This window comes from Schistocerca piceifrons, chromosome 6 (assembly GCF_021461385.2).
Source record: "Schistocerca piceifrons isolate TAMUIC-IGC-003096 chromosome 6, iqSchPice1.1, whole genome shotgun sequence".
Classification (NCBI taxonomy): domain Eukaryota; kingdom Metazoa; phylum Arthropoda; class Insecta; order Orthoptera; family Acrididae; genus Schistocerca; species Schistocerca piceifrons.
In genome coordinates, this window is record NC_060143.1 from 195,840,615 (window position 1) to 195,866,393 (window position 25,779).

Here is a 25,779-nt window from a genome sequence, read left to right on the forward strand (position 1 = left end):
AGTTCTGCTACATTTCCTACTACATACAAAGCTAATAACACATAATGCAAAGCAAGCAGAGCATAACGTATGAGAGAGATACAGGGTGTGGGATTTCCAGTCTAAATTTTCGTCTATATGTACACCTAAGACATTTGTGGTAGCAACTCTCACAATTTCTTTGTTTTGTATTCTGAGATCCAGATCAGAGTGTGGATATAATTAGTTTTTGAGATATTTATGGTTAATTTGTTCATTTCAAACCTATTTTGCAAATATTCTCTAACTCTGGTTGCAGATGTTGGCAATACCCAGTTTATGTCAGTTACTACAATGTTTGTGTCATCTGCAAGCAGGGTTATGTGAGTACCTACCACCATAGAAAATCTTTACAGGGCCACAGGTTTGACAAACCCTGACTCACGTAGGAAAGCCCATGAACATACCGAGGAGCTAAAACAAACCTTTGATGCTCGTCACTCAATATTTTGCCCAGAGTGTGGCCCCAGCAGACTCAAATCCAGACGCCGTTTCCTAAGTTGCGCCTTAGATGAGCCCCCCATCTACTATCCACTAAGAGAGGACCCACCAAGCGGCGTTTCTGGTGATTGGAAAACCTGGAGAATGCTTAATCGCATCAGAACTGGGGTGGCTCCTGTGAAATCTAATCTGATCAAATGGGGTTTGTTGGACGAAAATGACAACAAATGCGACTGCGGCACTCGACAGGACATGGAACATCTCCTACAATGCCCAGCCTGCCCGCACAGATGCACCCTCGACGATCTATGGCTGGCTAAAGAAGAAGCATTGGACATTGCCCAATATTGGGCAAACAAATTGTAGTTTCCGGACACGAAAAAGTAAAAGTAAGTAAGTAGTGAGTACCATTTACTGGAATCTTGATATCATTTATGTAAAGAAGAAATAGAAGTTCTAGAACACTCCCTGCGATACCCCAATTGGCACAGTCTGAATATCCAATCTGTAAACAATACTTTGATTTTTACTGTTTGTTGTTGCAATTTCTACTACCTGTTTCCTATTATGGAGGTATGACGGAAACTACTTTTTTGCCACTCCTCGTATACCAACATATTCTAATTTGTCTAGCAGGATATCATGTTGGACAGTATCAAATGCCTTTGATAAATCCAGGTTTATTCCTATTGTACTGTTGTTCCTATCTAGCCCCGTTACAATATTTTCAATGAATTGGTGGTTTACATACAATAGATTGAATTTCTCGAGGTAATTTGTAATTCTGTTTTTCATGACTGTCTCTATTACTTTCGAAAATACTGATAATAAAGCTGTTGGTCTATAGTTTCCCACTTCTTGTATATTGCCTTTTTTATACACTGGTTTTAGTTTTGCAATTTTTAATCGTTGTGGAAAGACTCCTTCTGACAATGATATGTTTATGATGTGTGAGACTGGTTCTGATATGACACTAGCACATCTCGTCATGACTGAACAAGGTACTTCGTCAGTCCCTTCCAGTTTGTTAGTGGGAGGTAGCAATATTGAATTAACACTTTGTTCTCCTAGGATTGATGTTCTACTAATCCTATATAGCTAAAACGAATTTCGAGGTACCACAAAATGAAATTTCGCCCATATAACTAAATACCAAAAACCTAACCTCACCAATTTGGGTAAAACAAACTCCACAATATCTATTAATAACAATCCAACATAATTACCAACAAACAAGCAGCACAACCCAAAAATATGTAAAAATTTGCATTAACATCTGTATCAATGTACAAGAAATGCACAGTTATGCACATAAGCACATCTACCACACATACTACAATAAAATAAAATACGTACCAGCCATAGTCAGCTGATACATAAAACTAGCAATCTAGTGGTACAAAAAAAAGGTACTAAAAATAATTCCATCAACAGAATCTCTTGAATAGCCAGCCTAAATTCACAAATGAGCGACCCTCTGGATATAACAACATATACTGTAACACTGACAGTGTCACGTTTACTGACTCCATGTTACGATGCAGCATCTTTCATCAGTCTGATACCTTCTCCATAAATGTAATACTTTACGTATGTGACAGTTAAATCAAATAACTGTAGAAATTTGATCATAGTCAACATGTCTCCCATTGCAGCATCCAGGAAACCTATTCATGATCTTGATTGTCATATCCATAACTAACAAAAAATAAAACTTAAAATTAAATCTCCAACCATGAACAACATATCAAACTAATAATTCCAAACCTAAAAATAAACCTATTGCAGTGACTGCGGACATCAAAATAACTCACTAGCAAATGGTGCAAACTCTTCCAGTATTACACTCACAAACACCACTCAAGAAGTCCAATAAATCACTAACAGCACTCACAAACAATTTAGAAACAAACATCCCACCCGAGAGAGTGCCAATGCATACTTCAACATGCCCTCTGAATATGCAATTCATTTCAAATGGGTGGCACGACCATGATGTCACACAACACAACACAGCTACATCAAGGGTTAAAACAGACAGATGATATCACAAAAATTCGGTTGAATCGCTCCATCTGTAATAAGGATGAGGACAGATCAGTTTTTTTCTAGAAACTTGAACTTGTAGTATATTCTGCCCCTTAACTCATGCATTATGCTATTGAACTTTCACAGATAAGCAATGTTTTGAAACATTACAAGCATCCTTTTGTTTTTCCACAGCAGAGACGTACCCACAACACAACAACAATACAGCAGCTATTAAGTACATGCTTAAAACTGGTGTAATAAAATTCACTGCAGATTGTCGGGCACATTTAGAATGAAGGAACTAACACCAACACCATCTGTTGGTCACTGTTACAACGTCTTACCTTCGTCATATGATAAAGCGCGTCTAGTATTATACGCGTATGGATGTAGCTCATATAGAGTGAATAAAATCAATTTTGGAAAAAAAATTACACATAGACATTTAGAATGTTACATCTTCAGTTAACAAATTTCCTCTACCTTACAATGAGTAAATTATGTGACATAGGACATGCTTCTTTGCTAAAATGTGTGGGATAAAAGTTTCCATTGTTGCACTTTCTGATGGAAAACTTAATCTGCGTGTGTTGCAAGACAACACAGAAAGGAAATGAAGGTGGTTGTCTATTTACTTTTCTTGTGAATGATGGCAAATATTCTGTGGCCTTCAATTTTTGGCAAAAATGCAACCATACAATTGTGTCACTAATGTGCAGTGAAAAACATATGCCATTTTTTACATCATAATGCAGCCCATACCTCCTACAACATTCATGTTCTGAGCACTAGAACACAAATATAATAATAAACACAACACTTCATTATTTCAAGTATTTTGGTACAGGAAAAATGTTGCCACTACTTTAATAATCATGGTTGACACAATATAATTCAAGATAGATGAAGGAATATCATGACTGTGACAAATGTTACCAAGGAAGGAACAATGATTGGTTGCTGCTGGAATTCCTTCCACAGTAAAGTTTTGATAGTATAATCATTTAACACAATGACCACTGACTTATATCAAAATTGCATATCTTACATCATTACAAACCTTTTACTTTATTCAAAGTACATATCATTAACATCTCAATAACTATTTACTATGTCACATCAATAAATGCTGTGGCCAATCTAATTTATCATAACTAGAACAAGATGCAATGTTGCCCTCTGGCATCTTGCTTGCTGAGTTAAGAAATTACCAGTACCTTTCACTAAAACAATTCTGTTAATATAGGCCTCACACATGATAACACCATAAGCATCAAACAAATAGTGGGTAAAATAAAAAAAAGTTTTAAAAAGTGGTTTGAGTGACAGATATCATAATATTTGCATTCCATGTATTTCTCATTGATATAATTTTTTGCCATGTTACAGGTATTGAGGAGAGTTTTCGCAAAGGTCAGATAGCCAGTTTACTGTGTATAGAAGGTGGCCATTCAATTGACTCTCGGCTTGCAGTGCTGCGTCTCTACTATGAGTTGGGTGTGCGTTACATGACACTCACACATTCTTGCAGCACTCCCTGGTGAGCCCTGTTTCAGCACTTCTTATTATATTGTACCATTTCTTTCCTAGTTCTATATTTACATGTGTACTCTGTTAGCCACCTTATGCTGTGTGCCAGAGGGACTTGTGGTACCATTAAATCATACATTCCCTCCCCTCTCCCCATCCCCCACCCTCTTTTGCTGTTCCATTCAGAAATAGTGAGTTGGGAGAATGGTAGTTGGTAATTCTCTGCATGAGCTCTTAATTTTCCCAATCTTGGTCTTTTTGCAAGATGTATGTAGAGGAAAGTAATATATTGTCTGCCTCTTCCTGTAACACACCTCAGAATTTAACAGAAAATACCTCTATGATTTTCAAGCCCTCTCTTGTCATATCTGCCACTGGAGTTTCACAAGCATCTCTGTAACACTCTCACACCTACAAAAAGCACTCCATACAAAATGAACTGCTCTTTTTACATTTCATTTGTTTGTTTGTTTTTGACCTTTTCAGTCTCCTGTATTAATCCTACCTAATGAAAGTCCCTGGCTGACAAACAGTATTCAACAATTGATTGAATAAGTGTTTTGTTGATTTACATTTCAGTAAAATTACATTGAGATATTTTTATTTTATTTTCAACTTGAGCACAGCTGCTTTGAATCTGGACCAGTGCTTTTTCACTATGTAATTTTAGATTTTATGAAAATCTCTGATGTGAGATGCCCCTAGTAGATGTTGAATCCTAGGTCAGTGTACCAAACAGTAATTTAGAACCGGTTGGCTGTATAAACCTATGTTCAAACTAGTATACTGTTGCTGAGAAACAGCCATGCTTAAAACTGTATCATATCCTGATTCATAACAGGGGATGAATCTTGGTTGTATGGTTATGACCTTGAAACAAAGCATCAGTCATCACAGTGGAAAGCGCCATCTTCTCCAAGGTCAAGAAAGGCTCGACACATTCACACTAACATGAAGTCACTGCTGATAATTTTTTTCATTATTCAGGGAAAAGTGCCTAAGGAGTGACATGAAGTCACTGCTGATAATTTTTTTCATTATTCAGGGAAAAGTGCCTAAGGAGTTTGCTCCACTTGGTCAGACTGTCAACGGGCTGTTTTACTGCAAGGTTTTCAGGTGACTGAGGGAAAATGTTGGGTGCAAACAGCCAGAGTTGTGGAAAAAGAAAAACTTGGCAGCAGTACCCCTCCCTCCCTACTCACCAGACCTAGCCTTGTGTGACTTCTACCTGTTCCCAAAGATGAAAATCACATTGAAAGGGTGACATTTTGATCCAATTGAAGACATCCAAATGGAATCGCAACAGGGTCTTGAACACTCTTCATGCTGCGAACTTCCAGGAGTGCTTCCAAAAATGGGAACAACGCTGGGATTGTTGCTTATATACCCAAGGTGACTTCTTTGACGGTGACTGAGGACATTAGGATATAAGTATAGTTTCCTGATTCTTACAATGAAATTCTCAAATGTTTTGGGCAGCATCTTGTACTCATTAAAAAGAGCTTTTGTTGGTGGTTTCAGTTCCCCACACACTTACTTCAATTTTTCACATAATTGCTGTTCATTATTAACATAAGCATCTGCATCCTTAGGTTGTTCATCAGATTTGAACTGCTTCCACCAACCTATTTTTCAAATGCAAGAATGGGTAAAGGTCACTGCATGAGAGGTCAAGACTGTAGGGTACACAATAATAGCTTCCAAAAACGCTCATTTACTTGTATTCTTTCATCCTTGTGTTGGCCAGTAAACATTTTTGATATCTGCCTTGCACATAACTTTTAATATCTGAGTTTTTCGATGACAATTGTGTGAATTGTGGTACATCAAACATGAGGACAATCATCAGCCAGATCACCACTCTTCAATCAGATCACAGTTTTGTTCCAGCTGTTGCATGAATTTATTCATCTAGATACAGAATGTGCACTCTGCTCATCATCATTCACATTTGTATGGACACTTTTCAGCTCTTCAACACCATTGTCAAGTCTTTCATTCATTCATTACTGTGGGCTCATAAACTAGGCACAAACACTGATTAAGCTGACCAGCCCTGGATCCTTGTGCACACAGAAATTATATAATAGCACACACTTAACAACTGGTAGGAGTAATGATATTCAAAGCTATTGTTGTTTGCGTTCACCCACATTCAAATGACTGAATCAGAATAATGACTTCTGCGGCTTCCTAAACAATTAGTAAATGGCAATGCATTCATGCACTTTGTTCTGAGCTGCCAACATTTAAATACAAACTAACTACTCGTACTTTTCAAATAAGCCATACAGTAATGGACCTTTAACTCCCACAAAGCACTCACATTCATAACTGACAATTTTTCCCTTTTTAAAAAGTCATATTTAATTCTATTTCCTAGGAAGTGTCAGTCCAGTCACAAGTCTGTTTCAGTATTTGGCAATCTCATTTATTTTTCATTAAGTGACACTGTGGAACTGTATTGAATATCTTCCAAAAGTCAAGGAACATAGTCAACCTGAGCACCATTGTGTACAGCCCTCTGCAACATATGACCAAATAGTGACCTGAGTTTCATAAAATCATTGTATTCATAATCAGGTTTTATCCTTGTAAAGACAGATTTTGGATGGTTTTTGATCTGTAAAAAGATTATAACAATGAGCATAAAACGTGTTTTGTAATTTTACAGCACATTAATGTCAGCAATATAGTCCCATAAAGGTGTGCATCTCTCTAACAACATTTCTTGAAAACAGAAATGATTATCACCATTTTCCCATTGGTGGGACCCTTTGTTGCTTCACCAAGTTAGGATACACTGCTGCTAAAATAAGAGAAAGTTCTTGCATGTTGTCCGTATAGAATCATCCTGGTATCTCGTCAGGTCCGGTTGCCTTTTCTCTGTTGAGCAATTTTTGTTGATATTCTATTCCATTATCATTTATCTCAATATCTGCCATTCTGATATTCATGCAATGTTCAAAGAGAAAACCAATATAATACACCCACAATGAAATAGTTTTAGCCTTCTGTCTGCTGCCTTCTTTTCTGTTCCAGTATGCTAACTGAGCTACTGAACACACCATTTTCTACAGGAGTTGGGAAAAACAATAATTACTACTGCCTAACACAGTGTTCACCCTCAAAGACAGTGTGAACCCTCCTGTAGAACAATGTGTGCAGATTTTAACTGCTACACAATGTGGGTTTCACCATTCCTTGCAAAGAAACTGTTCATAATCCTTGAAAAGTGCAGAACAGTGGCTAGTGAATATTAAAATCCAATGTGTCTGGTTGCATGTGAGGAGAGATGTTAATTCATACTCATCAAACCATTCTCAAAAAATTCTAGCTGCTTCAGTGGGGACACTTCAGCTTTTTAAGAAAGAGCCCATTTCTATGAGCAATGTATATACCATTTAATGAAAGTGGTCACCTAAATTGCTTTTAATGGACATTACCAATTACTTTTCCCTTCAATATTACTACAGGGCCCACTGGAACCTAGTCAAAAGCCACTCCCACACCATTTTTGCACACCACCTGCTTTTTGCTGTAATATGATACATGAGGGCACTGCTGCACGAGGTATCATCGGTGGCAGTTAACTCTTCTCGGGCGCAACAGACTCTTCAGCCAGATGTCAATCTGGTGACATGATTGTTTTTGTACACTTTGTAATAAATATTATCCTACAGTAAATAAGGACCATACAGTTATTTGCTGTAATCAAATCGTATATGTGGTGGATCTACATTGAATTGTGTGGGTCATCCATGTAGGTAGGGCATGAGTATGGTGAATAATCACATGGTTCTCATGCAATGTAGAACAACATGTATTACAGATAGAGCATACCCATATAAGTGTGCAAACACAATCAAGTTACCAAACTGACTGCTACTCAAAGAGGCTGTTGTGCCAGAGGCAATTTGACTGCCAGTGATGATACCTCGTGAAGCAGTGTATAGCACTTATTTGTATGCAGTACAAAATTTTCTTAATTTTCTGTCTCATTCTTCATACTACATGGTGACTTGATCTGTGATCCACTAGTTTTGGCTTGCATTGTTCCACAAAACCTAGGAAAAAAGTAAAGATAAATTAAACCTCACCACTGATCAACACACACATCTAACTCTGAAGGTCCTTTACAGAATATTCACAGGAAATGGTTGGTGAAATCTATAATCATAAAGATGTTTGTCCCTAACATACACAACCCGAATACTGGACTCTGAAGAATTTCACTCACTTTCACACCATGTCCTTTCAAGAACTTTATCACAGATCTAATCTCACAGTTGGATGGATGGTGTGTGTGTGTGTGGGGGGGGGGGGGGGGGGGGGGGGAGAAACTGCAATATTACATGTGACAAGGAAGTTCTAACTGTCACGTATGATAATCATATGGTAAATTTCATTTATGTACACTGATCAGCCAGAACATTATGACCATCTACATAATAGTCAGTATATCCACCATACTACATGCACTGTGCATGTGTCGGACCAGCAGACGTTCCATGTCAGTCGACACTGCAATTGCCTGGATGGGTTTATATTGATATTAGGTTGGTGGTCAAAATGTTCTGGCTGATCAGTGTATTAATTTTCTGCTGTGTGAGCAGATCCTTGTGATCTTAATTTCTTGCAATTTATCAGTTTCATGTATTTGCCATTTTCTTTCAGGCCGTGCAGGAGCTGAATCTTTCATCTTCTTGCTTTTATTTTCCCTTTTATGTCCTTAAAGTTCAGCTTTTATAATCTCATTTTCCTTAATGATATGGCCAGTTCTGTTTTTTTTTCTTGTTTTTATTGCTATCAGTAATTTCCTGTCTTCTCCTGCACTTTGTACAGTATCACTTCTTGTCTCAACCTCCACAGCCACATCCCCATTTCAGAAACCTCCAGTCTTTTCCTTTCCTCCTCCCTCAAAGTCCAAGCTTCTGCTCCATATTACTGAACACTGCGGTAAACAGTCAAGATCATCACAAAGCATCCTACTGCTCTTTTTAAATGGCAGTTTTGCTTTTGTTGTTTCTGTTTTCATTTCTTTCAACTACATTTTCATTCTCTTTTGTACATGTTTGTATTCTTGACTGTATTCTAGTTTTTCCTCTGCTGAAAATTATTTTCATAAATTTTTTTTTTTTTTTTTTTTTTTTTACTGCTATCTGCACAATGTATGTTTATCTTGAATTCACTTTCATTCCATAAGTATTTTCAGAATACTCGACTGTTTCAACCATTTCCTGAAGATATTTTTCGTTGTTTGCCAAGAGGAGGACACCAACTGAATATCTCCCACAGTTTTTATCCCTTTGTCCTTTATTGAATGCTTCTTTCCCTTCTATGTAAGTAAGGAAAAGAGTGGAGATGGATAGCAAATTAGCCTTACACTTTTTCTCAGTCCTATTACATTGGGATCTTATCCTTTCATTCTGACCATTACTTTACAATATTTGTCACTGTGTATGAAAGTTATTACTATTCAGCATTATTTAAAGCTTTCCCCTTGTCTGTAAAAACACAGTCATTCATTTACGCCACATGTTCAGTAATCACATCATGAAGAAGAGCCTTCAGGGACATGAGTCAAAATACAAATTAACAGACAGTAGCATTGCTAGAAGTATACACACACTGATAATTATGGCAATATCTGTTATGTTATAATATCAAATTAAGTGCTCAAATACTGATAATGTTTCCAATTTTGGACAAACATTTCTGCATGTTGAGATTTAACTAGACAGTCCTTGTTACATTACACTTAATGTCTTTGGGAGTCATTGGTGTTTCCTTGTAGACCTCTTGTCTTCATTTTCCATACAGGTAAAAATCTGTAAGCGTGCAAGCCATTTTGTGTTTTCCAAATAAATGATTTAACAATCTGCAGGTATCTGTTAAGAAGAACTGGAATGGGTGTGATGCCTGTCTTGTTGGCACCAGTAATTCTGAATAATGTCTGGTGGTGTTTCTTCCAGCAACTGTGTGCCATATCTGTTACAAACTGTAGATACTTCTTGTTGTCTGCAATCCCATCAATGATCTGGTCCTTGAAAAGTCCACACACATGTTGACAGATGTATTGTCAAATGACAAGTATTGCATAATGTGAAGATTCGTTTGCCCATGGTTTGTAAAAGATTCTGTATCTGTAAATAAAATCTTAAATAGAATGCCACATAAGTTCAAAGTTTTCGCAGACACTATTCAGAGAACTGTGACCAATTTTGAAAAAAGTTTTCACAAACTTCCATGTAAATAGCTTTGTAGTATTACTTTGGGGTTTTGAAAGTGTGTGGTGAGCTGTCTTTCATACTTCTTTGGTATACTTAGATTCCGAGGAAGTGAAGGATCATCAACTTGTGAAGGTTTTTCTTTTGAACACAATTCCCAAAAGTGTTAAAATCTATCACGCTTTCCATTCAATATACAAATCAAGCCCTCATATATATTTTTTTCAGATCAGCAACACTTAGATGAGGGCATTGAATTTTTTCATTGACATCTTCTACTGGTTCATTGCATAGCAATAAAGATGTAAAAAGAAATAAGTCTTGAATTGTTATATTGACTCAAGGTAACCTGCACATTTGTAACGTGCCTCTGTTTTGTCCTCTGCAGAAAATGTTTCAAAAAAACTCTAGAAGTTCTTCAAAATTTTTCAATATTCTCGAGATACTAGAAGCTCACATAGTCCATCAAGTCGGGCAAAGGGATCGTAGACCAGCTTGGTCGTTGGTGGTCTCACAACATATGCTTCCAAAAAGTCCCATACTTTTGTTGGATTCCCTTACGGTGTTTATTAAGTCCTTTGCTGAAGCCATAATATCCCTCACAGAAGTAAGATGGCGGAGACTGTCTGTAACTGCCAAGTGTAAACTGTGAGCAGTGCAGTGCACATAACGTGCTTTTGGTTGTAATCCAAAACTAACTTTTTTAGTACTTTGAACTTACCTCTCATATTCGAGGCACCATCATAGCACTGTCCTCTTAAGTTATCCATTGATGAATAAGATGAGCAAAAACGTCTTTTAAAATACTAAACAGAGTTTGTGATCCAGTCTTGGGGGTCTAGTATAAGCCAATAAAGTCTTCATTGATGATTAAGGAAACATCAACAGTATGAATACAAAATGACACTTGTTCGTTAATCAAAGAATCACTTGTTTCATCAACCATAATAGAAAAATATTCAGTCTTCTTGATTGAAGCCAATACCTTTCTCAACACAGACTTTCCCAGTAGATCAGTGATCTTGTTTTGAATATCATGGGATGTCCACTTATTCCCCAAATGCCCTAACCAATTTTTAAACTCAGGCATTATATTCTTTCAGAGTTCCAACAATTGAAAAAAAATTGAGTTTACATCTTCATGCCCTCTAATTGCTAGTCCTTGTCAGCATAGAAATTGCACAGTAGTAAAAATTGTCTCAAGAGCTAAACGGCCTTTCTTCATATCACTATCTAACTGTTCATTTAATTAGGAGGCCACTCTTCGGTTAGTGATAGAATGTAGTTTCAAAACACCTTTTATGCATAAACGTATTTTCATGAACACAGCATTTTTCCAAGCCTTTTTCCAATTAGAAAATCCTATGGAAGAATCTCTCTCTCTCTCTCTCTCTCTCTCTCTCTCTCTCTCTCTCTCTCTTTTTTTTTTAAAGAAAATTATAAAGATTTTTAGCATCTGCCTCTTTGCAGGTTTTGCAAAAAACTTTTTCTTTAGATGCTTCATATTCTAGCCATGTATACTTGAACAACCAAGACTTCTAAAATGATTTTCCCTTACCGGATTGTTCAGGTTTCAGTTGTGAATGGTTCTCACCTGAAGACGACAAAGCAATTAATGACACAATAATTGTTGGAAGTTGACTTGCAGTATAATCAGCTTCCAAGTGCGCCTTTTTGGTAACAAATTTATCCATTGGAAACCTAATTCACAATACACTAAGAGCCTAAGTAAACAAATAAAATGTAGTCATATAAAATAGTCCACTAGACACTAAAGTCAGAGCACTAAACATGTCTGCAGCATGCACTGAATGAAACTATCCATACTGAATGACTGCGACAGCAGGGTGGGCTTTATACAGCTGCGGTGTCATAATGTCTCAAAGCATCAATGTGGGGTGAGGCGGATGGTTACTGGCACTTCTGCTCCAGTCCTTTTGATGTCGCCGTGGCCGCAGTGCTGGTCCACTGTTGCCAGACTTCACCTGAAGGTTTGCACACTGGGACAAATTCTAAGTGTGCCCCAGCACCATAATACTATCATGATTCATGCCACTTGTTTTCAGTTAACCTGCTTTCTACCATAATAATTATTTGTTTTAACTCATTACTGGTGTATTTTTAAAGGTAACTATCATCAAACAAGGAAAATAAAAAATTCCAACATAATTTTGTGATTTTACAAAGCATAATGTATGTAATAATTTTCTTAAATTATTGGGGTGGGGGGCCTACCCCCTCCCCACCCCCTCCCCACCCCACAAACGAATTTTTGAGGGGGCTCAGGCCTCCTCAGGCTCCATCGAGTTGCCGCCTGTGAGTACCATCAATTAACAGTTTGTCCCTGTGGCACAAATTCATGATGAACTAATCCTTCGCGTCAAAGAAAACTGTCAGCTTGGCTTTGGCATTTGACCTTACCTGATGAGATGTTTTTGGTCTTGGAGAACCTTTTCTGACCCATTGTGAAGACTGAGCCTTGGTCTCAACATCGTAACCGTGGGCCCATGCCTCATCACCACTTATGATTCTCTTAACAAACATCTCATTCTCATTTGTGCAATCCAAAAGCTCTTCACCAATTGCGAGGCAAAGGTCTTCTGGTCTTGACTCAAAAACCATGGGATGTACTTGGCAGCAACATGATGCATTTCAAGATGCTGGGTCAAGATTTTATGATATGATCCACCTGAAATATTACATTCTTCTGCAATCTCTCAGGCAGTCAATCTTAGATTGGCATGCAAAATTTCGTTGATGTTCCTGTTTTGAGTGTCGTTGGTAGATGTCAAAGGGCATCCTGAACGAGGGTCATCTTTAACTTCCATCTGGCCATTTTTAAACTGTGTGAACCATTTTAACACCAAGTATGGCTTAAGCACTCATCACCATATGCTTCCTGCATCATTTGGTTGTCTGTGTAAAGGTTTTTTGAGTTTCATGCAAAATTTAATGAAGACACACTGCTCTCTAACTCTGCCATCTTAAAATTTGCAAGCTATGCAACATAATGTTCTACTCAGTACAGCACTGAACAATAACTAACACACATTCAACAGTGCAGCTCCTGGCAGTTACACATTAAACACAGGCATGTGCAGGGATAACAACCATATTTCACTCCAGCACACCATTGGTGCAAAATTATGAACGACCGGGATTTCATGAACAGACCTCGCACACATTTACTTATGTTTCATATACTGGGCAGATATTCACAAGACTTCTTCTCTTGATGGTAGGACAATGGTTTGAGGCACTGCTGTCTTATTAATGCTTCATCAAAATCTGGACGTGTTACATCACTAAAGTCCTCTTTGAAGGCTCTTGTCAATGCCAAAAAAAAATGTAGTTTCCTTTTTTTAATGCCACAGAAAAAGTATGTAGTTTCCTTTTTTCAGTGCCGCAGTGGTGTGGCTGAGTGGTTCTAGGCACTTCGGTCTCGAACTGCGCGGTCGCTACGGTCATAGGTTCGAATCCTGCCTCAGGCATGGATGTGTGTGATGTCCTTAGGTTAGTTAGGTTTAAGTAGTTCGAAGTTCTAGGGGACTGATGACCTCAGATGTTAAGTCCCATAGTTCTCAGAGCCATTTTTGAAAAATTATATAATGTCATTTAAAAAAACAGATCTGCTGTCACAATTTGGTAGATATAAGGAGCAGTCAGATGAAAATAAGACAGAGGGAAAAGAGTATGTAAACTGTTCATTATTTCAAAAGTAATCATTGTAACTATTAACACATTTATACCACTGTGGCATAAGATGGTCAATGTCTTCATGGAAAAATATTTGTGGTTGCCTGTGGAACCGTGATTGTACCCAGGTGTGCACTTCTCTGTCAAGCAAATTGATGGCGATATGTTTTTCTTCAATGCTCCAAAATTATGGAAACTGCGTGGGGGGAGATTTGGACTCTGTGGAGAATGTGTGTAGTCAAACAACTTTGGCAGTGTTTGAGCAGACACTATCTTACAACAGATTGATACTGTCCATCAATACTCCTGGGTGACTGGACTTAATGGGATGCTTCAGTTCTTGTGAAGTGTCCACGTACTGCTTTGCATTAATTGTGGCACCTTGTTCCAGAAAGTCAAAACGCATTGGGCCCTTTCAGTTGAAAAAAAAGTCGTCATGACTTTCTCGGAGCTGGTCTGCATAGCTGTGGATTTTTTTCTGTGCTGGTGAATCCATGTACTTCCACTGTTGACTCTGGTGCTTGCTCTCCAGCTCAAAATAATGACATGTTTCATCACTCATTGTAGTACAGGACAGGAATTGAAATTCATCATCATGATACTATTTTAGGTGCTGCAGTGATGTCAGCATTCTGCTCCTTTGTCAGGCTATGGAGAACCCACTGCACACAGTTTCTCTGGAACTTTAGCCAAATGTCTTCCACAGTTTGTCGTCGGACTTTTCTGATGGCAGCACTCATCACAGCAATGACACAAGGGATAAAGAAACGGTGAGCCTGTCATGGCTGACTGCAGTCTTTGAGTGACACCCAACCTTCTTGAAATCATTTATTCCACCATGATGTAAATTTGCATGCACATGACATACTCTGTTCATCTTGCATAGCAGACTTGGGGTCTGACACTCCTTCTGCAGTAAAAAACTGCACTAAACCTCACTGCTCCTCTTTCCTGGCCTCCATAGTGAAGTCAGATGCCCACAAGACTCACTGGCCTCAAGTCAAGCACGTCTAACAGACAAACGGCACAGTGGACAATGTTTATGCTGTTACTTCATGATTCCCAATAAAGGGCACTTATATACACATACTTACCTGCAGCACCAGCATCAATACCATGCTCATTGTATAGTATGTCTCATTTTCACTTGACTGCCTCTTATATAAACGTTAAAAATTATTTGAAAACAAAGATGATGTGACTTACCAAAAGAAAGCGCTGGCAGGTCGATAGACACACAAACATACACACAAAATTCAAGCTTTCGCAACCAGTGGTTGCTTCATCAGGAAAGAGGGAAGGAGAGGGAAAGACGAAAGGATGTGGGTTTTAAGGGAGAGGGTAAGGAGTCATTCCAATCCCGGGAGTGGAAAGACTCACCTTAGGGGGGGAAAAAGGACGGGTGTACACGCGCGCGCGCGCACACACACACACACACACACACACACACACACACACACACACACACACACACACACACAGCCATCCACACATATACAGACACAAGCAGACATATTCAAACGCAAAGAGTTTGGGCAGAGATGTTAGTCGAGGCGGAAGTGCAGAGGCAAAGATGTTGTTGAATGACAGGTGAGGTATGAGTGGTGGCAACTTGAAATTAGCGGAGATTCGGGCCTGGTGGATAACGGGAAGAGAGGATATATTGAAGGGCAAGTTACCATCTCCGGAGTTCGGATAGATTGGTGTTAGTGGGAAGTATCCAGATAACCCGGACGGTGTAACACTGGGCCAAGATGTGCTGGCCGTGCACCAAGGCATGTTTAGCAACGGCGTGATCCTCATTACCAACAAACACTGTCTGCCTGTGTCCATTCATGCGAATGGACAGTTTGTTGCTGGTCATTCCCACATAGAATGCATCACAGTGTAGGCAGGTCAGTTGGTAAATCACGTGGGTGCTTTCACACATGGCTCTGCCTTTGATCGTGTACACCTTCCGGGGTACAGGACTGGAGTAGGTGGTGGTGGGAGGGTGCATGGGACAGGTTAACTGCCCCCAGTGTAAAACCTGTCCCATGCACCCTCCCACCACCATCTACTCCAGTCCTGTAACCCGGAAGTGTACACGATCAAAGGCAGAGCCACGTGTGAAAGTACCCACGTGATTTACCAACTGACCTGCCTACACTGTGACGCATTCTATGTGGGAATGACCAGCAACAAACTGTCCATTCGCATGAATGGACACAGGCAGACAGTGTTTGTTGGTAATGAGGATCACCCTGTGGCTAAACCTTCCTTGGTGCACGGCCAGCACATTTTGGCACAGTGTTACACCGTCCGGGTCATCTGGATACTTCCCACTAACCCCAACCTATCCAAACTCCGGGGATGGGAACTTGCCCTTAAATATATCCTCTCTTCCCGTTATCCACCAGGCCCCAATCTCCACTAATTTCAAGTTGCCACCACTCATACCTCATCTGTCATTCAACAACATCTTTGCCTCTGCACTTCCACCTCGACTGACATCTCTGCCCAAACTCTTTGCGTTTGAATGTGTGTGTGTGTGTGTGTGTGTGATGTGTGTGTGTGTGTGTGTGATGTGTGTGTGTGTGTGTGTGTGTGTGTGTGTGTGTGTGACCCTCTCCCTTAAAACCCACATCCTTTCGTCTTTCCCTCTCCTTCCCTCTTTCCTGATGAAGCAACTGTTGGTTGCAAAAGCTTGAATTTTGTGTGAATGTTTGTGTTTGTTTGTGTGTCTATCGACCTGCCAGCGCTTTCTTTTGGTAAGTCACATCATCTTTGTTTTTAGATATATTTTTCCCACGTGGAATGTTTCCCTCTATTATATTCATATCATTAAAAATTATTTGTATATACCAGAAAATTCTCCATGTTTTGTGCAATAACTTAGCAAAAACTGCACTTCGGTATATTTGTGGTGGCCTGTGTTAGCTTCCTTGCCATCAAGCAGTTACATTGAGGGGAAAAAAAAAAAAACAGTTGCTCTTCCTCTCAAATTGCTCAAGTGCTGTTTTTCACTACATACGAGGCATTTGTATAATGTTACTACTTTTGCAGACCAACACCTTTCTCACTTACTGAGTTGATTGTATGATTTTTTCCACATATTCCAAAGCACTTAAGCTACTGCAGCAATAATGATAAGCACTCCATTGCTAAAAATACCAGTGTTACCTTATAGGCTGTAGCAAAACGACGACTTGGAAACAACACTGAAAGTTTATGTCATTGGCTCTTTTGGGAAAGCCTACAGTTCAAAGCATTCAAAATTGCTAATGATACTCACTTCCGCTAAAGTGTTTGCAGTTGTTATATATCTGATACATCACACCAAAATACATGCTGAAACATGGAACTAATTCACTCTCTTATACTGCTGTCAACACACACAAGGAGACAACAGCAGCTTGAACTATTGAAAGGCCACATTTTCAATGCAGCTTAACAGTAAGGGCCATATTCCATCAGAATATTATTCTAGCTGTCCTGTTCAAGTACATTCATGTAACCATTGTGTAAGATGAGCAGCTAGTGCAATACTATTGAATATTGTTCAGGATCTTGGCCATTATGAATTTTAATTACTTTACCCTCTGCCTCAGAGATATTTTAAAGGCAGCATCATAGTCTAACTGTTATGCTCAAACTGCCAAATCAAATACTGCAAATAGGTTTTATGCCTTCACTATACATACTGCATTATGTTTGTTTAATCAGTTACCTGCAGCTTACAGATATTGAGCACTGATATGTCATTACATTTCACCACTTACTACCCATGTTTGAAGCAGGCCATCATGTATAACCTGGCCCATCGACTGACTTGGTGCAACATAATTAAGAAAATATGTTAATATTAGGGTACTCATTGACACATTAGTTTTACAGTTTTCTTATAATTCATTAAAGATACAGTATTTTCAGTGTCTAGTAATATATGCTTCGTCAGCAGAAAGGTTTCTATAATGATAAACATAATATTTTCATTTATGCACATAGGAACTTCTCTCTCTTTTACAGGGCTACAGCATCTCCTGAAGACAAAGAAGTTCTCACAGTAAAAGGTTTAACAGATTTTGGGAAGGTAAGAGACTTATACATAAATTTAAACTGTTGTCACTGCATTTATAAAACATTGCCTGCCTGTGTAGAAGCATGAATAAAGGAAGATATGAAATAAAAGTCTCACTGAAACATACTACCTGCAGTATAGTGACAGAAGGAAACTTGGTCATACTGAACTTTTAACTGCAGATACTAAACACGTTTACTTTCTGTCGTAAAGGCTGGTTATTCCTCATTATTGACATAATATATTTCATGTTTGGAGTATTTACTTTTCTCACTATCACATTACAGTCTTAATGTAAGAGTGCCATTCATCTAAATACATAACAGTTGTGTTCTTAATGAACTCAATGGTACTTAAAATTATTCAATGAATAATAAATTAACAAGTAGTTAAATACTACTTTTGATTGTGTACCTCTGTTTTCAGCATTGAACAATATCATCATGAGAGTATATTCCTAGAAATACCGAAAGCACCAATGGATCCTCACAGTTTTTGTCATTCATTCATTCACATATTGTGTTCTGCAAATCCCATAATGAAGAAGAGCATTCAGGGATGTGGAACAAGTCAAGTTATACATCATATTTATACATTTATGTATATTAGAAGGAAAATAACTACCATCAAAAACCATGATGATGATGATGATGATAATTTTATCATCATTCGGCCATTACAGCAATAGACAATGTCAGGCATATAATGCAATAAAACTGTTAATGCAAAGAAAACAAGAGGCATGTCAGTAATACTACAAAATATATTATATTTGAAATAATCATTTATGTCATGGAATGGGTGAGCAACTAGCCATTCATAAAGTTTTTGTTTTAATGCTTGTTCAGGTAGTTCTTGTACATATTGTGGAAGCTTATTAAATAATTTGAACCCCATCGGTTCATAGCTGTTAAGTGACTTTGACAGTCTGTGGTAAGGAGTATAAATGCATCTGCTCCTTCTCATGTTGTAGAAATGTATATTTTCTCTATGTTTTGCTTCCAGTAACTTCTTTTTTGTATGGAGTAAAATATAGTAAATATATAAATTATTATTGTCATGATTTTTTGTTCACTGAACAATAGTTTGCAGTGTGCTTTATATGGCTTTATATGTAGAACCAGTAATTATCCTAATGGTTTTCTGTTGTAGTATTAGGATGTCACACACTGAACTCGAGTTCCCCCATAAAATAATACTGTATGTTAGGATGCTGTGGAAAAATGCAAAATACGATGTTCTAACACAATTTTGAGGTACACAGTCCATAAGTCGCCATAGCAAATACATCAGTCTAGATAATTTACCACTAATATATTGTACATGTTGACCCCAGGATAATTTTTCATCTATATATATCTCTAAAAACTTAACACAACTAGGATAATCTGATGGAGGCTTGTCTTTTAGACTAAAAACTATATGCTGCATTTTGTTATCATTCAGTAGAAAGCCATTTACTTTAAACCAATAGGATACTTGAGCCATTGTCTCAGCAACAGAAGCCTTGAGGCTACTGACATCATTATTACAATGAAGGAAAGTTGTGTCGCCTCCATATGGAACTGTCATGCACTCAATGAATGATGGCAGATCATTAATCATTATTAGAACATACGAGGTCCCAGTACAGATCCTTGTGGTACACCTATTTACATCTACATCCATACTCCACAAGCCACCTGACTCTGTGTGGCGGAGGGTGCCTTGAGTACCTCTATCGGTTCTCCCTTCTATTCCAGTCTCGTATTGTTCGTGGAAAGGAGGATTGTCGGTATGCCTCTGTGTGGGCTCTAATCTCTCTGATTTTATCCTCATGGTCTCTTCGCGAGATATACGTAGGAGGGAGCAATATACTGGTTGACTCTTCGGTGAAGGTATGTTCTCGAAACTTCAACAAAAGCCTGTACCGAGCTACTGAGCGTCTCTCCTGCAGAGTCTTCCACTGGAGTTTATCTATCATCTCTGTAACGCTTTCGTGATTACTAAATGATCCTGTAACAAAGCACACTGCTCTCCGTTGGATCTTCTCTATCTCTTCAGTCAACCCTATCTGGTACAGATCCCACACTGCTGAGCAGTATTCAAGCAGTGGGCGAACAAGCGTACTGTAACCTACTTCCTTTGTTTTCGGATTGCATTTCCTTAGGATTCTTCCAATGAATCTCAGTCTGGCATCTGCTTTACCGACGATCAACTTTATATGATCATTCCATTTTAAATCACTCCTACTAATGCGTACTCCCAGATAATTTATGGAATTAACTGCTTCCAGTTGCTGACCAGCTATATTGTAGCTAAATGATAAGGGATCTTTCTTTCTGTGTATTCACAGCACGTTACACTTGTCTACATTGAGATTCAATTGCCATTCCCTGCACCATGGTCAATTCGCTGCACATCCTCCTGCATTTCAGTACAATTTTCCATTGTTACAACTTTTCGATATACCACAGCACCATCCGCAAAAAGCCTCAGTGAACTTCCGATGTCATCCACAAGTGTCCTACGGCACTCCCCTGTGGCACACCTGAAATCACTCTTACTTTGGAAGACTTCTCTCCATTGAGAATGACATGCTGCATTCTGTTATCTAGGAACTCTTCAATCCAATCACACAATTGGTCTGGTAGTCCATATGCTCTTACTTTGTTTATTAAACAACTGTGGGGAACTGTATTGAATGCCTTGCGGAGGTCAAGAAACATGGCATCTACCTGGGAACCCGTGTCTATGGCCCTCTGAGTCTCGTGGACGAATAGTGCAAGCTGGGTTTCACACAATTGTCTTTTTTGAAACCCATGCTGATTGCTACATAGTAGATTTCTAGTCTCCCGAAAAGTCATTATTCTCGAACATAATACGTGTTCCAAAATTCTACAGCTGATCGACATTAGAGATATAGGTCTATAGTTCTGCACATCTCTTCGACAACCCTTCTTGAAAACGGGGATGACCTGTGCCCTTTTCCAATCCTTTGGAACGCTACGCTCTTCTAGAGACCTACGGTAAACCGCTGCAAGAAGGGGGGGGGGGGGGGGGGGGGTCGACGACAAGTTCCTTCGCGTACTCCGTGTAAAATCAAACTGGTATCCCATCAGGTCCAGCGGCCTTTCCTCTTTTGAGCGATTTTAATTGTTTCTCTATCCCTCTGTCATCTATTTCGATATCTACCATTCTGTCATCTGTGTCACAATCTAGAGAAGGAACTACAGTGCAGTCTTCCTCTGTGAAACAGCTTTGGAAAAAGACATTTAGTATTTCGGCCTTTAGTCTGTCATCCTCTGTTTCAATACCATTTTGGTCACAGAGTGTCTGGACATTTTGTGTTGCTCCACCTACCACTTTGACATAAGACCAAAATTTCTTAGGATTTTCTGCCAAGTCAGTACATAGAACTTTACTTTCGAATTCATTGAACGCCTCTCGCATAGCCCTCCTCACACTACATTTCGCTTCACGTAATTTTTGTTTGTCTCCGAGGCTTTGGCTATGTTTATGTTTGCTGTGAAGTTCTCTTTGCTTCCGCAGCAGTTTTCTAACTTGGTTGTTGTAGCACAGTGGCTCTTTTCCATCTCTTACGATCTTGCTTGGCACATACTCATCTAACACATATCGTACGATGGTTTTGAACTTTGTCAACTGATCCTCAACACTATCTGTACTTGAGACAAAACTTTTGTGTTGAGCCATCAGGAACTCTGAAATCTGCTTTTTGTCACTTTTGCTAAACAGAAAAATCTTCCTACCTTTTTTAATATTTCTATTTACAGCTGAAATCATTGATGCAGAAACTGCTTTATGATCGCTGATTCCCTTTTCCGCATTAACTGTTTCATATAGTTCAGGTCTGTTTGTCACCAGAAGGTCTAACATGTTATTGCCACGAGTTGGTTCTCTGTTTAACTGCTCAAGGTAGTTTTCAGATAAAGCACTTAAAAATTTCACTGGATTTTTTGTCCCTGCCACCCGTTATGAAAGTTTGAGTCTCCCAGTCTATATCCGGCACATTAAAATCTTCACCCAGAACTGTAATATGGTGGGGATATCTACTCGAAATATCTTCCAAATTATCCTTCAGGTGCTCAGTCATAACAGCTGCTGAGCCAGGGGGCCTATAGAGACATCCAATTACAATGTCTGAGCCTGCTTTAACCGTGACTTTCACCCAAATTATTTCACATTTCAGATCTCCGTTAATTTCCTTCAATACTATTGCACTTCTTATCACTATAAACACACCTCCCCCTTCACTATCCAGTCTGTCTCTGCGGTATACATTCCAATCTGAGTTTAGAATTTCATTCCTTTTTACATCTGGTTTCAGCCAACTTTCTGTCCCTAGTACTATGTGGGCATTGTGACCTTTTATTAATGAGAGCAATTCTGGGTCCTTGCTACAGACGCTCCTGCTGTTTACTATTAGCACATTAATATTGTTATTCCCTATTGCGTTTTGCCTACTCCTACCTTGCCGCGTCTCAGGAGACGTCTCGTCGGGCCTTGGGAGGGAATTCTCTAACCTAAAAAACCCATATGTGCACTCCACACGTACTCCACTACCCTTGTAGCCCCTTCCTGCATGTAGTGCACACCTGACATATTCAGGGGGACCCTACATTTCTTCACCTGATAGCGGAGGTCGAGAAATTTGCACCCCAGATCTCCACAGAAAAGTCTGAGCCTCTGGTTTAAGCCTTCCACTCGGCTCCAAACCAGAGGACCGCGATCAGTTCTGGGAACGATACTACAAATAGTTAGCTCAGATTCCACCCCGCGAGCAAGGCTTTCCGCCTTCACCAACTCCGCCAACCGCCTGTATGAACTGAGGATGACCTCTGAACCCAGACGGCAGGAGTCATTGGTGCCGACATGAGCAACAATTTGCAGTCGGGTGCACCCAGTGCTCTGTATCACCACTGGCAGGGCCTCCACATCTCGGATGAGACCCCCCGGCAAGTAGACAGAGTGAACACTGGCCTTCTTCCCCGACCTTTCCACTATTTCCCTAAGGGGCTCCATCACCTGCATAATGTTGGAGCTCCCAATCACTAATAAACTCCACCCCCCGTGTGCCTGCTCGGACCTTGCTGAAGGAGCAGCCACATGTCCACTCACAGGCAGAGCGGGTGATGCCACACGGCCAGCCTCCACATTGACCCAACTATTTAACTAATTCAGAACTGGACTTTTCTTTACCTACACAAACAGCTTGCTTGTGATCCTGTAGGTATCATTTCAATAGTTTAAGGCTGTCACCTCAAATGCCAAAGTACTCCATTTTTTCTAGGAGTATTTTATGCTCTACACAGTCAAAAGCCTTACTTAGATCACTAAAGGTGACTTCAGCAAATCCTTTATCCTCAAACTCTTGATGTATGTGTTTGACTACTAAGTCTATTACATCAACAGTTGACAAGTTTTTCCTAAAACTTACTGTGATTCGCTAATTATTCCTGCATTTTCAAAGTAACTTTTAGCAAATATCACAGTCTTTGTCTCAGGTAATCATTTATGTATGCCAAGAACGAGAACACATCCAGCACCAAATCTTGTAGGAATTCAGGATGAACAGAAAACAGAATTTAAGGCTGACCCCGGCCCACATGTTGCCCTCAAAATATGCAAAATGTTAACTTCAATAGATTGATAAATTTAGTGAACAGGTATAACTTAAATGTGAATTTAGACTTTCCCATATATAATGCTGACAAAATCTTCTTGAGCATCCGTCTGGGGCTGTGTTGAAGTTCCACAGCATTTCAATGAGTGTCACTCTCATCGAAACATCATGGAATTTCAATACAGCCACCTCAAAGGAAGCCCAAGAAGATTTCATCATATTTATGATTTAAGTTGTGACAAACTCTCAAATGGATTTTTTTGACTGTGACATTCTTATCATATTATAAATTATTTTTTACACAGCAAAGCTTCTTTTTACATTCTTGATTTATCTATAGTTTCTTTACTTGTTGCTTCTCCATTACAAAAATGTTCCTTAACAATCAGACTGAACAGAGTGCCAAAACTGAGCATGAACTAAACTGAACTTGTAATATTTCTGGCTTTGCAGCTATCATATTCAGGTACACAAAGCTCTTCTTAGAGCAGTTGCAACGGCAGAAGTGGCAAGATGACATTATGTGATGTAAGGTTTCAATGACAGATAGTTTGTTTGGTAAGGGTATCATGAGAGAGATCGCCTAAATTGTGGTCCTTCTCCACGATTAGCTGCTGCATTCAGAAGTTGCACACCAAAATGATAATCGTCCATTATTAATATTAGACAAAATAAACAGTTGATTTACTTGCATTTCAAATTAAATCATCTCTCTCTCTCGATGGTGTAATATCATTCTGTTATTTCACAAGTATTAATACCCATCAGAATAATAAACAACTGCTAAACAAAAAGGCAGATGAAGCACTTTGGTGATCTTCGGATCCTGCCTAATTTGGATGGCAGGCGAAATGGTTCGGCTGTAAGACCAGAGCTGGTTCAGAAGCCTCAGAGGACAGACATGTTGTCTGCTATGGTTGTTGCCAGTTTAAGACTTTATTAGCAAGTATGGTTATATGGATATATAGCTGAGAACAGTGTGAACATAGTTTCAGAAATATGCAATTCATTAATTTGTTGAAGAATAGACATTATTTGTGACTCTAAAGTGGAATGAAATTGTGCAGTTTCTCGTGTTCTGCTTATAAAAATTGAGTTGCGTCCTGTATATAAACAAACTGTATCGGATTTATGACCTACATGCTGTCTTCTGCGCAGGGCACAACAACTGTTGAAGAGTGCAGGCTGGTGAACATTAATTAGAACTTGTACATTCCACTCAGAGCAGTCTTAGTACAAATGAGATCAGGGGTTTATCATATGCATGTATAGATCATTCTATCTCCTCCTCCCTCTCTCTCTTTTTCAACTCGCCATAAATGGAGACATTTTATTGAGGTTGTAGCCACTTATATAACTTTTTAATAATGAGATTAGTGTTTATTTATTTGTTAAAACTCACAATATAGTTCCAGTTTTATAACTCAAATGATTTCTCTACAAGATTCTCATTAAAATTTGCTTGATAATTTAGACTAACACAATTGCATATGGCATGTACTGAATGATGGATTGCCTAAAGACTCTGTTCTTGCTCCAGTGTTATCCAATCTGTCCACAGTAGACCTGCCAAACTTGACCTGCTGGAAATTCCAACATGCAGATGACCTTGCAGTATGAAATCAGAGTGAAGATCTTTCTGTATGTGAAGAACAGTTGACAAACGCCCTACTAAACTTTATGAATATAAGCAGACAGACGTTTCCATAATGGAAGTATGTCTTTTCCACCTCTCTAACCACCTAGCATCAACAAAGATGACCCCACTGTTTGGTGCTCTTGGCATTGTCAATGTACCCAAGTCTGTCACATTACACAGAACACTCACATATTGTAAACACCTCTCCAACAAAGCTAAGATGGTACAGACATGAGTGAACCAGATGAGGAAGCTGGCAATTAGCACATGGGGAGCAAATACATCAGTTCTTCATGGAGCATCCCTTGCATTGGTATACTCTGCAGCAGATTATTGCATACCAGTTTGTCTCTGCAGCACTGGTTTGAAGAAAGTAGAAAATCAATTTAATGCAGCTATGAGAACCATTAATGGCACAGTCAGATCTACAACACATACATGCTTGCTGCCAATACTACTGAACATCTATAGAGCTCCCCTTCATCTAAAGGCAGCTCTCTGCAAGCTTGTC

The 25,779-nt window shown here is 39.0% G+C and overlaps 1 protein-coding gene across 1 annotated transcript in view; it reads left to right on the top strand.

Annotated features, from left to right (window-relative positions):
• Window positions 1–25,779, top strand: part of LOC124802719 (dipeptidase 1-like) — a 518,352-nt gene that overhangs the window by 452,690 nt on the left and 39,883 nt on the right. Inside the window, exons 5-6 of the mRNA XM_047263687.1 lie at window positions 3,880–4,030; window positions 17,955–18,018. Of these exons, the coding sequence (XP_047119643.1) occupies window positions 3,880–4,030; window positions 17,955–18,018 (215 nt within the window). The remainder of the gene's footprint in view (window positions 1–3,879; window positions 4,031–17,954; window positions 18,019–25,779) is intronic.